This window comes from Orbicella faveolata, unplaced genomic scaffold (assembly GCF_042242905.1).
Source record: "Orbicella faveolata isolate gen_17 unplaced genomic scaffold, um_ofav_v1 contig_5, whole genome shotgun sequence".
Taxonomy (NCBI): Eukaryota; Metazoa; Cnidaria; class Anthozoa; order Scleractinia; family Merulinidae; genus Orbicella; species Orbicella faveolata.
In genome coordinates, this window is record NW_028301580.1 from 917,501 (window position 1) to 931,937 (window position 14,437).

The window sequence follows — 14,437 nt, forward strand, 5'->3', positions numbered from 1 at the left end:
TTCATCATTATCCTGATAAGGCTATCAACAAAAGCCCTTCAAAAATTATGTTCAGGGCAACTGCGCCAGCCGCAACGGTCATTAATAGGGAATCGAATTTTTGGTCAGGTCAGCAGGATAGGGTAGGGAATATCGCAGATTTTTGTCATAAATATGGTAAGGGTTTTGGCAAGGGAGCCGCACACCCCCGCCCAATTTTTTCTGGAAGTACCTCCCACCCACCCGGGGGGCCCAACCTTGGGAAAGCATATGAAGAGGTCAAAGCAGTGAAGCTAACAACCAACTAAATTGCCACTGATTGGCCTAGAAACCTCACGGGAACCAAAGAAACACACACCTAAAGCAAGGCAGGTTTATCTTTATTCATACTTGCTATTTTTCAGGCTTAAGAACACAACCGGTTTTTCCATAAAAATCCTTAATATTTCGACTGTCGCGTAGCCTGAGTACTAGTGTATGAAGTACAAGGGACGCTCATTTGCAAGCTTGGGCCACCTGTACGTCATGCTCATGATTTTTTTTGAAACGGTCTTTCGTATTTGATATATTATATCAAACACTGGAGACAGTTGCTTTTTTAAATTTCAAAAAAAAAAAAAACATTTCGCAAAGATATATTACACTGCGCGTAATATTTCTAACTCTCTTTTCGGTGATGAAAGTGTCTCTCGTATTTGATCATGATAATTTATATTTTAAAATAATTATATACCCCGTTAAGGCAGCTTTTCACTACCAGATAAGTATACACCACCAAGAGAATACCACTTACTGACCGAGGTAGAGGGTTGTACTGTAAGTTACTTACTTAGTTTTTCTCCATCGATTTATGGCGCAAGCGCGAAGCCCTCGGGCAATAAATCGACGGGGAAAAATCAGGATCCGTAACTTACAGCAAGGACCGAGAAAACGAGGTTAGTAGAGTATTTATTACATCTCTACTGTGTGTCTGACGAGTTCAACAACGATTTCTATTCACGCTGAAGGGCTTCAAATTTCTGACGTACCTTCAAAGCAAAACGAGTCAATTTGAAATCGTCAAGTGACTCTTAAGTTATTAGCAGGTTTTTCTACACAATTTCAGAAGTAAAAGAAAGTTTGCTAAAAACAGTTGAGAACACCTGACGATAAATCACGAAACATTTTGGCAACAAAATCAGCTTAAAATTTTAGCGGGCCGTACAGTAGATTACGGCGCGCTAAACCAATCACAGCGCGCTTTCTAACTGATAGATATAATAAATAAGCGTAAGTAACATGGGCAGACGCAGCAAGGGGCTGTAAAGTTCAGGAATTATCCTAACAAAAGACATTAATTATGTTGATCAACATTTGACTGTGTCTCAGTATGTTGTTCCTGCTTCTGCTTATGCGGCAGTAAAAACCAGCCTTTATACAAACGGACAGACAGGACTTAGCCACGAGATGGTGAAAAACAACAACTTGTTTTCTAACTTAAACTCCATGACGAGCTTTGAGCAGCTAAATGTTGGTTGTTATAGGATTAATGTTGAACCTACTTATACGGTTTACAGTTTTAATTTTAATCTGTAGTTATTCATGTTTTTCTTTTTTGGCTACAGCTTTTCTGCATTTTTTTTTTTTTTTTCCACATTTTCTTTTCTGTTTTAGGATTGCTTTTTTAATAAGCTGTACGACAATACGGCCCTCAAAGTCTCCTACCAGGGAAACATTCGAATATACTCTGATACTGCTTGCAACAGATAGTATTTTAAGTTTAACGGCAATGAATATAGTGGTCCCTTGCCGATTGAATCATTGCTTTACACTGACTGGAGTGGAGGGATTCCAAATATCCACCGGCATCATTCCTTTGAAGGTTACTGTGAGAACCTTCCACGCGGCACGATTAGCGTTCAACTCTGGGTGGGCAAGTGCTCTGGGTACACACTGGGTAACGCTTACACAGGATGGAATTCAGTGTCTCGGATAATGGTCGAAGAAGCACCGCCATCCCAGTAGCCAGAATTTTTTTTAAAAAAGCGAGTTTAACTGGTACACTCGACGTCAAAATTGATGGCAAAACTAATTTTACATCTAATAGTTGCTTTTTATTGTTTGATTCAGTACCGTAATTCTTAGCCCTAGTTCTTTTTCTTTTCTTTCTTTTTTTTTTTTTTTTGACCAACAACAACAAAGAGAGACTACTGTTACCTTCAATTGAAACACAGGAAGCCATACGTTACTTAGCAGGCAAATGAGTCTACGATTAAAGTGATTTTGAACTTTGAACTGTTTCTTAAAATTGTGACTTGTTGTGGCGTACTGGCGAATTGCCATCACATGAAATGATATTAAAATATTGTGAATAAGCAGCAGTCTTCCGATGAAACTAAAATAATGCAAAGAATTAACATGGACCCAAGACAACGAACTAACTGGAAGCAATGCGCATGGCGAGGATCAACGAGTACAGACAACGGGAAAATAAAGTTGGCTTACAATCCACCGTAGGAAAAAAGATGGCGGCTGTACATTTTACCACCATACCTTACCTATGAGGCACAAAAAGAGCCAAATTTTTACAGTATTTGTCCCTGTAATAAGGACATTGCGTAGCCTAGGTTTGAAGATTTAATATTTTTTCTGTACATTTTTATGAACGTTGTTAGGGTTTTCGTTCGCTGAGAACTATGTGTAAATGTACCAGTCGCCATCTTTTTTCCCACGGAGGATTGCGCTTTGTGGAGGCGCGGTGGCCTCATGGTTAGTGCGCTCGTCTCCGGATCGAGCCGTCCTGATTGGAGCCCTGGACGGGGACATTTTATTGTGTACTTGGGCGAGACACTTTCCCCTCACAGTGCCTCTTTCCAACCAGGTGTATAAGCTGGTACCCGCGAACTTGATGTTGGGGGTGCCCCTGCGATGGACTAGCATCCCATCCAGGGGGGAGTAGAAATACTCCTAGTCGCTTCATGCTACGGAAACCGGGATAAGCTCCGGCTTGGTGGGCCACTTGGCTTGTATGCAGACTTTACCTTTTAACCTTACAATTGCGTTTCACATGGTTCCTTTTTTTTTTTCTTTTTTTTATTACTTGCATGCCACTCACTTTTGTTCCGTAAGCAGCACATGAGGGCATGCTGCTCTTAGACTCATTTTACCATGGCCCACTGACCGACTGTCAGCTAGGTAAACGCACATTTAAAGTACCGGCATCTCACTTACGCGGCTCAACTCAAACAAGCGAGACTACGTTACGCAATAGGCAATTTAATCTAAGCTTTTTCCTTCTGGTCCTACAATTAGCTTTAATATCAAATAACGACTTAAAACTGCAGAAGAACTGAAAAGAAAAACTTGGTAAAAAAAAAAAAAAAAGAATTACAAGTCAAAAACGGGCATGGATAGGCAAAATTGGAGAATATTAAAAGGAATTGCGTTAGGATAAGCTAAAAGACAACGGCAATAATCTGTTCAAGTCAAGTATCAATTTGTCTGAAAGTGTTATTTGCAATGCTCCGAAATGAGCTGTGAAATAAATACCACAACTCTCAAATGGGTTGTTTCCTGCCAATTCATTCAAGGACAAGTTAATAGCAAATTGTAAATAGCGCGCTTTAAACTTATACGTTGGCATTAGATGATGCCATGAGAAATCTTGCTAAGGCACAGTAGCCACTTTCAAAATTGAAACAAGCAGCGAAAAACTAACATAAATGATTATCCTTACCACTAAATTAAATTCACTTCGAATAAGTTATTCTCTCTTCAGTACACTTGCAATGTTTGCTTCGCGCAAGTTATGCATGGGTATTGAATAAACCAAGTTTGGGGAAAATTCGTTTTTTCAGTTCTTCGTGACTTTTTAAAAATTTTGGGCCTGAAAACAATCGAAAATAAAAACCGCAAGAATTTCCAACAATTTCCATGTTTTTGAACCGAAATTACACGCCTTTAAAAACAAGAAGGGCCCTCTTGTTTGATCCATATTGTTTTTTTTTTTCGGCGAGAATTCCAATTGAATATGTCGCTAAACGAAAGATTTACTGAGCAGAGCTATATTTCGGGCTTACGGGAAAAAATTTCTGCAAAGTCCTCCATAGCGAAAAATCATCAATGCCACTTGCGCTCAGAATTTTACTTCGGTCTTAAATTCCCTTCGTTTATTAATATCTGTTAAGGTAATGTAATCGAAAGATTTCAGCCAGAAAAGGAAACCAACTTTCTTTTAGTGAAAATCTAGCCAATCAAATGATGTGTCTCTCGCTAGAGCCACCTTCTCCTCGTGCTAAGGCTCTGCCGGCTAAGAGGGACAAGCGGCTCCGGGGACTAGAATACGGTAATTTTGTACAAAGACTCTATCAATCCCTTTTTGTCGCGCGTGGACTCCAAGGGAAAATCCTCGTTCTTAGATACTCTCTTAATCATTTTTAGAGCAAAAATGGGAAAACATTGGCCTATAGTCGTAGGGTAGTTAAAGAATTGTAAATGACTTAAATCGGACCGATAAGTTGTATCCAAAGTTGCTTACCGTCATAGGTTTAGCTGAAAAGTGAAACTGAAGATTACAATTGATACCTTTCTCACCTAAGCTCTGATGCGACGCTGATTCTATCGCTGAAAACGCTGATGGTTGTCGAGCTTAACATAACACAGGATGAGCTTGCAGTGGGTATTGCTCGTTCGGTGCGATGTAGTAACCTTATTCATTACTAGCCTGCATTGTTTTGTTGTTGTTGTTTTTTTTTTTGTTCACTTCCGGATCAGTCGGTGTCTTGCGCATACACATTTCTGTCTAGGTTTCACTTTAAGTCTAAGCCAGCTAACACACATATGAGGCGACTTTTTAAAAAAACAAAATTTGGAGCCATTGTTTTAATAGCTAGCGCCCTGGTTGTTAGTATGCTGAAGCGGGCAAACTTTAATTTACACCGTGAACTAGTTAGTTTAGTTGCGCTATAACAATAAGTCCAACACGCGTCACTTTCATTGTTGTTTTGTTGCCAAGTAAATAATAATAATAATAATAATAATAATAATAATAATAATAATAATAAAAAAACATTAATAGCTCACCAAGGGTTGCTGCATTAAGGATAACAGATTCACATCGAAGCACATAAACAACGTCCTACATGCACTCGTGTACTGTTCTTTGTTTTAGTGATGTTCCTAAAGTTTCATCACTGTTCTTTCGCGTTTCTTTAGAAATTACATCCGACACGATCGGCCGCCTGGAAATACGTGACAACAAATGCAGTATCAAGCACTGGATAAACAGGAACAGATTAAAAGAACATATCTGAAAGAGAGTGGGCGGGCGGGCTATACTCGTGTAAAATACAGAACGTGAACCGACTCGAAGGATAATAAAAGTAGGGTCGCAAGTGAGAGAGGTCAAGCGAAAGTGCCCTGAAGTATAAATAGCAAAAAGCGACCAACCACAACTTCGTAATAAGCGTCCTCCGACACCTAACACAGAAAATGCAATGAGGAATGCGACAATAAAATACCATCGGGAAAATGCATTTACATCTTGCACGATCGGCTGATAATGATACCACATGCGGTTATCCATAATATAGATGGAGTTGAAAGTGAAGAATGATCATCGCAGTTAATTTTCCAATTTAAGCAATTGGATTGGATTGGATTGAACTGCGCTTATTTCACTCCTCACGGGAAGATATGAACTCAATTAATTGACCTCGCTCCCAATGTGTGGCTTCATAGCTCAGTTGGTAGAGCATCGCACCGGTATCGCCGAGGTCACGGGTTCGAATCCCGTTGAAGCCCTGATTTTTTTTTTTTTTTTTTTTTTTTCAGGCTTCTTCTTTCCAATTGCTTAAATTGGAAAATTAACTGCGATGATCATTCTTCACTTTCATCTACAACCGCAGTTCATATATGAATTATTTCATATAAACTTCACATCATAGATGGAGTTATTGATTACAATTACCCGGCTACAGTAGTAGCAATGTTACTGCGCTTAATCTCTCTGGTAAAATAACATGATCTGAATGGCTGACAGTTTTAAATGTCAGAGTATATATAGAAGTAAGGGCTTTTATTTCCATATTTTCTTTAGCTTCTCATAATTGAAATACTTTCACAGAATAGGCGGACGCGTACGGAACGACAAGCCTGGTCCAAAGTTACTGAATGTCATGAGTTTAGCTGTAAAATGAAAATGAAGATTAGAATTGAAACATGTTTCAGCTAAGCTCTTATGCCACGTTGATTCTACTGCTAACGTGCGCACTGCACGTGAGCCGAAGGTAACCAATCGTTTGGTTTCAGACTGGAATGAAGTTCCTGGTTTGCGGAATCGAGCTGAAAGGGCAAGGCACGATCGTTAATTCTACTGCTAATGTGCGCACTGCACGTGAGCCGAAGGTAAACAATCGTTTCGTTTCAGATTGGAATGAAGTTCCTGTTTTGCGGAATCGAGCTGAAAGGACACGACACAATCGTTGATTCTACCGCTAATGTGCGCACTACACGTGAGCCGAAGGTAACCAATCGTTTGGTTTCAGATTGGAATGAAGTTCCTGTTTTGCGGAATGGATCTGAAAGAACGGGAATATACATAATAAATAACATCTCCTTGCCTCTTCCAAAGTTCATTTTCTCAACGTTTTGAAGGCAAGCTAGTTCGTGAGAACCACATGCGACTGAACATGATGGATGTCTTCTCTTCATTGTTTATTGCTGTTTTCTTGTTGTCCTCGACAAGAACACACGCCAAGGAACTGAAGTCAAACGCTTCGACTTCTACATGCAAGGTAGGTACGGGACTATTTCTTAAGGAGCGCGTAATTTTCGACTTGAGGGTATTCAGTTACAGCGTACGGCGAACAAGAAAAGCAAAGTGAAAATAAAGGAACAAGATTAAACAACTGAAACTTTTTTCATTAGTTAGCACAGAGCTTTATCAGTACAGCTTTAGCGTAATTCCCAGAGCAACCGATTATGAACATTTTACGGCTTATAGAAACAATTCCTTTTTGACTTCAACAGCCATATCCTCCTTCTGGAATACCAGGAATGCCGGGAATGCCCGGAACAAATGGCGCCCCAGGAATACCGGGAGCTCCGGGCGCTCCGGGTGCTCCGGGTAGAGATGGCCTCAAAGGAGAGAAGGGCACCATCGGAAAGCGGGGTTCACAAGGCGCTATAGGAATCCCAGGGAAAATTGGACCACGGGGCCCTGACGGATCCAAGGGGGAGATGGGAGAAAAAGGAGAAAATGGTACGATGGGAACAAAGGGAAGTGCGGGTATCCCTGGGGATGTTGGCCCCAGGGGCTTAAAAGGATCCAAAGGAGAAAATGGCATCGGAACAAAGGGAGAGAAAGGAGATACACCAAACATGGACCCAATACAGAGAGCTAATTGGAAGCAATGCGCATGGCGAGGAGGAACAGATGAGGACAACGGTAAAATAAAGGTAAGTCATCGTAGCAGGATCTACTTAACGTCTCGGCGTCAAACTTGCGGTCCATGAGGAAGTAAATTCCAATTATTCCATTACTGGGCATAGTGCTCTTTTTGAACCCACTTCAACGTTGTGTAGGCCGGTAGGAAGTTTGGTAAACGCAATAAATGTTTATTTCCGTACTACATGATCGCTGGCACTGAAAAGTAAAATCATGTCCCATGGCACTGAAAACTTAAACCAAGTAAAATGTTGGAACTGGAATTAATGATACACAAACAGATGGAAACGCTCCCCGAAATGACGAAAAATAACTTGTCTTCTTCTGCACTGCAAATGCTAAAAGTGAAGTCCTTTTTCTTAGACTTGTTGATTGATTGATCGATTGATCGACTAATTTATGGAGTGATTGATTGGCTGATTGATAATTACTTGATTGATTGTTTGATCGATTGGTTGATGATTGATTGATTGATTGATTGATTGATTGATTGATTGATTGGTTGGTTGGTTGGTTAGTTGGTTGGTTAATTGATTGATTGATAGGATTGTACCTTACCTATGTATATAGACTACGATTAATCCCTCTTTCGCTAGTCCGTCGTGCGTGACGCGGAAGAAAACCGCAGGAAAAAAAATGGCCACGCGAAATCCTGGGGGCGAAAAACTACCGACAAAGCCACAGAGTTTAACCTTTCTTGGCCGAGAGAGTTTTTCCATATAAATTTCTGCTCTTCCTAACCGTATCCAATAAGATTCTTCATCTTGACGTCTTTTCATTACCGCTTAACCTCGGGAGATGTGTCGAAGAAAATCGCGCTACAAGTTCGCTACGTTAAGAGAAACTGTAAAGATGTTGTGAAAAGAAAGCGAAGTGGACATCTCGCAACGCGTTTTGCTGCTTCTGTAGTGGTAACTTTAAAAGTTATTACGGAGATTTCAAACGCAGAATTTCATTATGTGTTTAGATATTGCAAATAGCACGAGTGTAAAACAGAACTTGGTTTTTCTCCCGACAAAAAGCGCATCTGAATCAAAACCGAACGAGTGCCAAATGTATCACTAAAATTTGGATCGTTGTTGAATTCGTGAGGTACAGTATTATATCTGATCCATGAAGGGAGTGGATTTCTTGCACCGCAAGATCACCCAACAACTTTGATGACATATTTGCCGATAACGGAACGTTTGAAGCGAATATCCAGTTTGCCGTATTTAGGAAATTCTGGAAATTTAAGCAGGACAGATTCACCGAATAAGGAAGAAATTTTCAACGATTTGACTTAGGTCTTATTTTTTTTTTTATCTCAAAAAAAGAGGTTAGTAAGCATATTGAAAACAAGATAAGCTTACATTTACATGTTAATCTCACTAATACATGTACATTGTTCAAACTCTTTATAAGTAACTCAGCATCCGATCTAAGATTCAAAGATTCATTGACAATAAACATTTGGATGTTAGGCGTTACGAGTTCTGACCGTCAAATCAAAACCCTGTTTCAGACCTGCGTTATAACTCGTTCCCTAGTACAGACCAATGTTAAATTACCGTAAACATAATTTGTGAAGGGCTTTTGTTATTTTCTTTCCGGTAATGATGAAAAAGTAGCTTCTTCTTAAGAAAAAATATCCATATTAAGGCTAGAATACAAAAACCATACCCTATTTATGACCAAAATGGCCAAAATCAGCTAAAATCGATACCCTATTTATGACCAAAACAGCTGAAAAACCATACCCTTTGGGGCCGCTCATACCTATATAGCCCATATGAGGGAGTACACCCCCCGCGGTCATACATTTAGGCTCGATTACCAGATTTAAGAGCGCAGCGGGAATCGAGCCTATCATGCAGTTTGTATCGTGCAGCAAGGTCAAGCACCGTCAGTTCACTGACTTGTTCTGCGGTTTTTGAGCGGCGAAATCACTAACCCACTCGCATTCTGGTTCGAAGCAGAAATCTTCGAAAACACTTGATAAATAGGACTAGGTTTACACTAGAGAAAATTGTTACGAGTTCGTGACGAATCCGGAACGTTTTACTACCTCATTGGTTTTCTCGTTTACACACAAGTGGACGAATCCGATATAAAAACTCCCCAGTTTGGTCGTGCCTACGGAGATTTTGAATCCGGAACTTAAAGTACGAACTTTAAATCCGGAGAGTTTTGTCGTGTAAACGATTTTAACGTAGGGGCCAAACCACCCCCCTAATGTTTCCTGAAGGCTATATTTGCTTGGTTTATATATTTCTAAACCAAGTTTGGCAGATGAGCTTTCTTTGTTCTCCAGTTTATTTTAATTTGGAAGTTGTGACAAAATGTCAGATTTTGACGTCATAATTGATGACGTCACCAAAACGTGCTATAATTTTATGTAAAATCTGATGTAAAGATTATATCATTGATAAGGCCTTGACTTGAGGAGTAAAATGCTGAAAACCGTTTTTTGCTATGATGATTATTTTTTGAGATATGTTAAATTAAATATTTTTTTTGTTGTCCCCCTCCCGGAATTTGCTTAACCATACTGTCCTTCTTAAGTCAGTTTCTCTGGTTAATTTTTTTCAGTTTTATTCTAAGAAGGCTAATAATCTAGAAAAATAGAAAGCTTGATGTTGTCAAAAATCGTATGGTTTTAGAAATTTGATTTTCGGCTTTGTTAGGTTGGTATTAAAAGTAAAAAACAGGTGACGCCACAGGTTATGACGTAACAAAACTAATTTTAACGCAATAACACTAGAGGGATAATTTTTTATCGCAATTTTCTTCTTTATTTTTGCTTTAGTCACCTGGCACATCACATGTGAAACATATATGGACAAAATGTTTTCAGGTTTCAACTCCCCTTGATGTGCTCTTTCGAACACATTGTAAAAAATATGCATATTAAAAACTTCAAAAGTGGCAAAAAACATGACGTCATCACTGTGACGTCACAACTTTGACATTTACTGACATTTTTCACGTAAATATAATTGGCAATAGGTCACCTGATCATCTGCCAAGTTTGGTGTAGAAAGAGTCAATACTTTTTAAGTAATGCGAAATAATGTGAAATCTCCAAGAACTGACGAAACATTTGGGGGGTGGTTTGGCCCCTACGTGTTTCCCGACAATTTTCTCTCTAATACGAATATTTTCAGCCTGTGATCTTTTGAGTTTACAGTAGAACTAAAATGGCGGATCTAGTTTCTTGTTTCTCGTTGTGGACGCAACAAACAGCTTGTTAACCATTCCATCATGAATGTTCCCTGAGTTGTCGTCGTGTGTTAATGGTCAGGAATCAGAACACCCTTTCAGTGTAAACGCCCACGAATCCGAATACTATAAAATTAATGAATCCGGAAACATTTACGAATTCCGAAACATCTCCTCTAATGTAAACCGAGTTTAACACTCTTTTCCAAGCCTGTTGGCAGAATCGCAACGACATCATGGCCTGCGAGATGCGATTTCAACACTTCGATTTGAAAGATCTCAATTCTCAGAGATCAAGATAAACATTCCTCCAGGACATCACACTCCTTTCGCGCCCCCAGGATTTCGCGCTGTAAGTTTTTTTCTCGCGGCTTTCTTTCGCGTGACGAACGACGGAAGAACTACAAGTACACAGTTTTTTTTTTAATAAGGGTTTTGTTTTGTTTTGTTTTGTTTTTTCAACCGAGGCTGAATATTCTTATACCGATTTAAGGATGAAAATATTCTAGTGAATATTCTGATTTCTGTTTTCGAATGTATTTGGTGTCTGGATGTTGGAGCCAGCGGGCATTAGAGCCTGAAATGGGGCACATGTCTTCTACGGCTAGTGCTTTTTTTTTTTTTTTGCTTTTTTGCTAAGTCTACCGTTTACAGAAACAAAGAATTTGATACGTTTCAGTTCAAAATAGTATCATCGTTTTGTATTTACACATTTTCAACTGACAAAATTATATTCCTTTCAAATCACAGCCTCGGGTTTATTCTTAAAATATTCTTAATATTTCGCAATTTTCAGTGTCGCTATTCTTATAAAATATATTCTTCTAAAAAAAAGAGTGTAGTCTACTATCTATGTGGTATTACAGCTTTTGCGTAAACCTCCCTAATTTATGCATGCAATTATTCCTTTGTAAGCTCTATAAGTATTCGAACATCTTTAGTCACTTCTTTCTTATTATTTCAGGATTGCTCTTTCAACAAGCTGCACGACAATACTGCTCTTAGAGTCTCCTACCAGGGAAACGTTCGAGTCTATTCAAATGCCAAATGCAACAGATGGTATTTTAAGTTTAACGGCAATGAATGTAGTGGTCCCTTGCCGATCGACTCAGTCGTTTACAATAACTGGTATGGACAGATTGCCAATAATTACCGTAATCATTTTTTCGAAGGTTATTGCGAAAGCCTCGCTCGCGGCACAGTCAGCGTTGAACTCTGGGTAGGCAACTGCCCTAGTAACTCACTGGGTAACGCTTACACAGGATGGAATTCAGTGTCCCGGATTATGATCGAAGAAGTACCGCCATCTCAGTAGTGCTGTTTATATTCATAACTGAGACAAAGATAAGATTAAGCGTACATGCGATCAACGTTAGAACTTGATAGAAATACAGTTGGATTTGTATATTAAATTTAATAAGGGAAAATTCCATATATGCATATCTAAGTCTATATACTGTTTATTATAACTGTTTGTTCGTGATACAGCCGTGATATAACTGTTTGCTCTTGATACGCGTAGAAATGTTACTGATAAAATTATACTCTCTCTTTTCTGATTGGCCGAAAGCGTACAGTAAATTTTTTGAAATCAGCTTCTGTGACGTCATCTGGCTGCAAATTACACAATAATCATTTGAAGGACATTCAAGGTCACGGGTAATCATGTCATGTATGACCGCAGTGCATGATTTCTGAGGGTAATTATGTCAAGTTCGCGCGCTTTGTGTTTGCTCGCGGTCAGTGAAGAAGCAAAAACATGAGTTACACTTTTTTTTTCATTCAATGTATAATAAAACAATTATTAGATTGTTTTTTTGTAATATTCAGAATAATCAAGGTCTCGGTAAGGTTTACAGTCTCGGTCTTCGGCTTCGACTGATAACCCCTACCTCGACCTTGATTATTCTGGATATCACAGAAACCTCATCCAATTATAATTGTTGATAATACATTGAAAAATACATCTATTACAGAACATGAAAAGTTTAATCTGTATCTGATCTTGACTGTTTTCTTTGAAGAAAAGTGTATCTTAACGTTTTGTAGTGGCTAAACCTATATTCTATAGATTTTATAGCTTTATATGTTACTAAAAGCTTTATTGAAAAAGAAAAAAAAGTTAAATGACAGTCTAAAGCTACACGGAAGTTATGCGATTTTCCTCGCCTGTATTTTAGTTTCTATTTTTGCAAAATTGTGTATAGTATTAATGCTTTATTGGACAGTGCCTCCTAAATAGATAAAAGAAATCAATAAATAAAATTTGTTTACACTTATTTATGGTTCATTTACAGAGCACGAACCCAGTTCTTAGCGCCAGTTCTTTTTCTTAAGTTTGCTATCGGTAACGAAAACACCGAATGATGAAGTCATTTTATTTGCTGTCAATTATTCTTTAAACTTCTTTTGTGGGATATTCAAATAGTTTATTTTCGAATTCTTCGATTTTTGACGCAGAGACTTCATATATACTTCCAAGAGAAGATCAAGGCTGGATTCCATATGATCGCTATCGACCTTCAATCGCTGCCATGATTGGGGTCGGTACAAAAAAACGTTACCAGATCGTCGAGATAGAACTAATATCTACTTAAGCGACCGTTGTCAGTTCAACGATCGCTATAATCTCTGGCTGTGACTGTTTCTGTAGAGATCATTTGGAAACCAGCCATCACCAACTGATATTTTCCCCTTCGACTTATGACCCAACTAAACGCGAAGTCCGCAAGCCATAAGTCGAAGGGAGTAAAAAGAGGATCCGCAACTTGCAGTACGAACTGAGAAGATGAAATGAGTCAGATATTTATTATATCTCTAAATGATTGACATACGTCACAAACAAAAGTAGTCAATTGCTTACCGTTGCTAAGTCGTTATCACGGATTAATACATGACGTCAAAATCTTAGGAAAAAGAAAACTTTAACAGGTCTATGTATGTGAATGTTAATCCTTTGACGACCAAATCTACACCCAAAAAATGCCGCTTTTAACCATTAAATCAGTATTTTGGCTGCCATGAAGCTAAATAGCTTTAAGTTTTTCTGAAAAAGCTATTTTTTTTTTTTACCAAACACGTACATAAGATTAGGTACAAAAATGTAGAATATTTTAATTTGGTGCATGCGCATAAGCCAAACTTTGTCCTTTTTTTTGCGATTGCCCGTTCCGACTTTCGTTTCCTTTTTCTCGGCCCTTTTACTCTCGCTACCTTTTGCGTTTCATATTCTTTCTGGCTGCCCTAAAAAGTTGGGTGTTAATTATGGGCAAAGCCTGGAAATGGGACCTTGATCAATTATAGGTATAATGGGCCATTTTACCACCATTTTTGCACCAAAACTGATGACGTTGTTTTTCAGTTTGCTACGTCAGAATGCCGTCAATATCCATAAACAACTGTCGTGCGGGTAGATCTATCCTAGCTCTATTATCTCCTTAACAAGAATATGTGCTGACATTTAAATTGTTGACGTCACAAGTGGTCCAAAGAGCACGACCATTAAGTAGCCGTGTATGGCTCCTTGAGCATCAAAAGGTTAACAAAACGTGGTGATAAGTCACGTAACATTTTGGCAGCAAAAGCAGGTTTATTTTTCAACGGCCACGCCCGCTCAATTGACCAATCGCCGCGCACGCAGGAACTCACCAGCAAACATGACGTCATGGATTATGTCAACTCACATGAGAAGCAAAAATATTCTAACTTTTGCAGTGGAATGGCATGATTTTTCTCAGCTGAAGAAATCGTTGTAACTCATGTTACTTGGTTTATATGAAAAATACTTGTAAAAATTTTGTTCTGATATCAACGCACATCCGTTAACCTCAC

The 14,437-nt window shown here is 38.8% G+C and overlaps 1 protein-coding gene across 1 annotated transcript; it reads left to right on the forward strand.

Moving 5' to 3' along the window:
* The first annotated feature begins 6,605 nt into the window (after positions 1-6,605).
* LOC149095667 (uncharacterized) lies at positions 6,606-12,070 on the forward strand. The gene is made up of 3 exons (XM_089281833.1): positions 6,606-6,752; positions 6,988-7,416; positions 11,571-12,070. Exons 1-3 carry the CDS (start codon positions 6,636-6,638, stop codon positions 11,919-11,921), a joined length of 897 nt encoding a protein of 298 aa, XP_089137959.1. The 5' UTR covers positions 6,606-6,635; the 3' UTR covers positions 11,922-12,070.
* Positions 12,071-14,437: the final 2,367 nt, after the last annotated feature.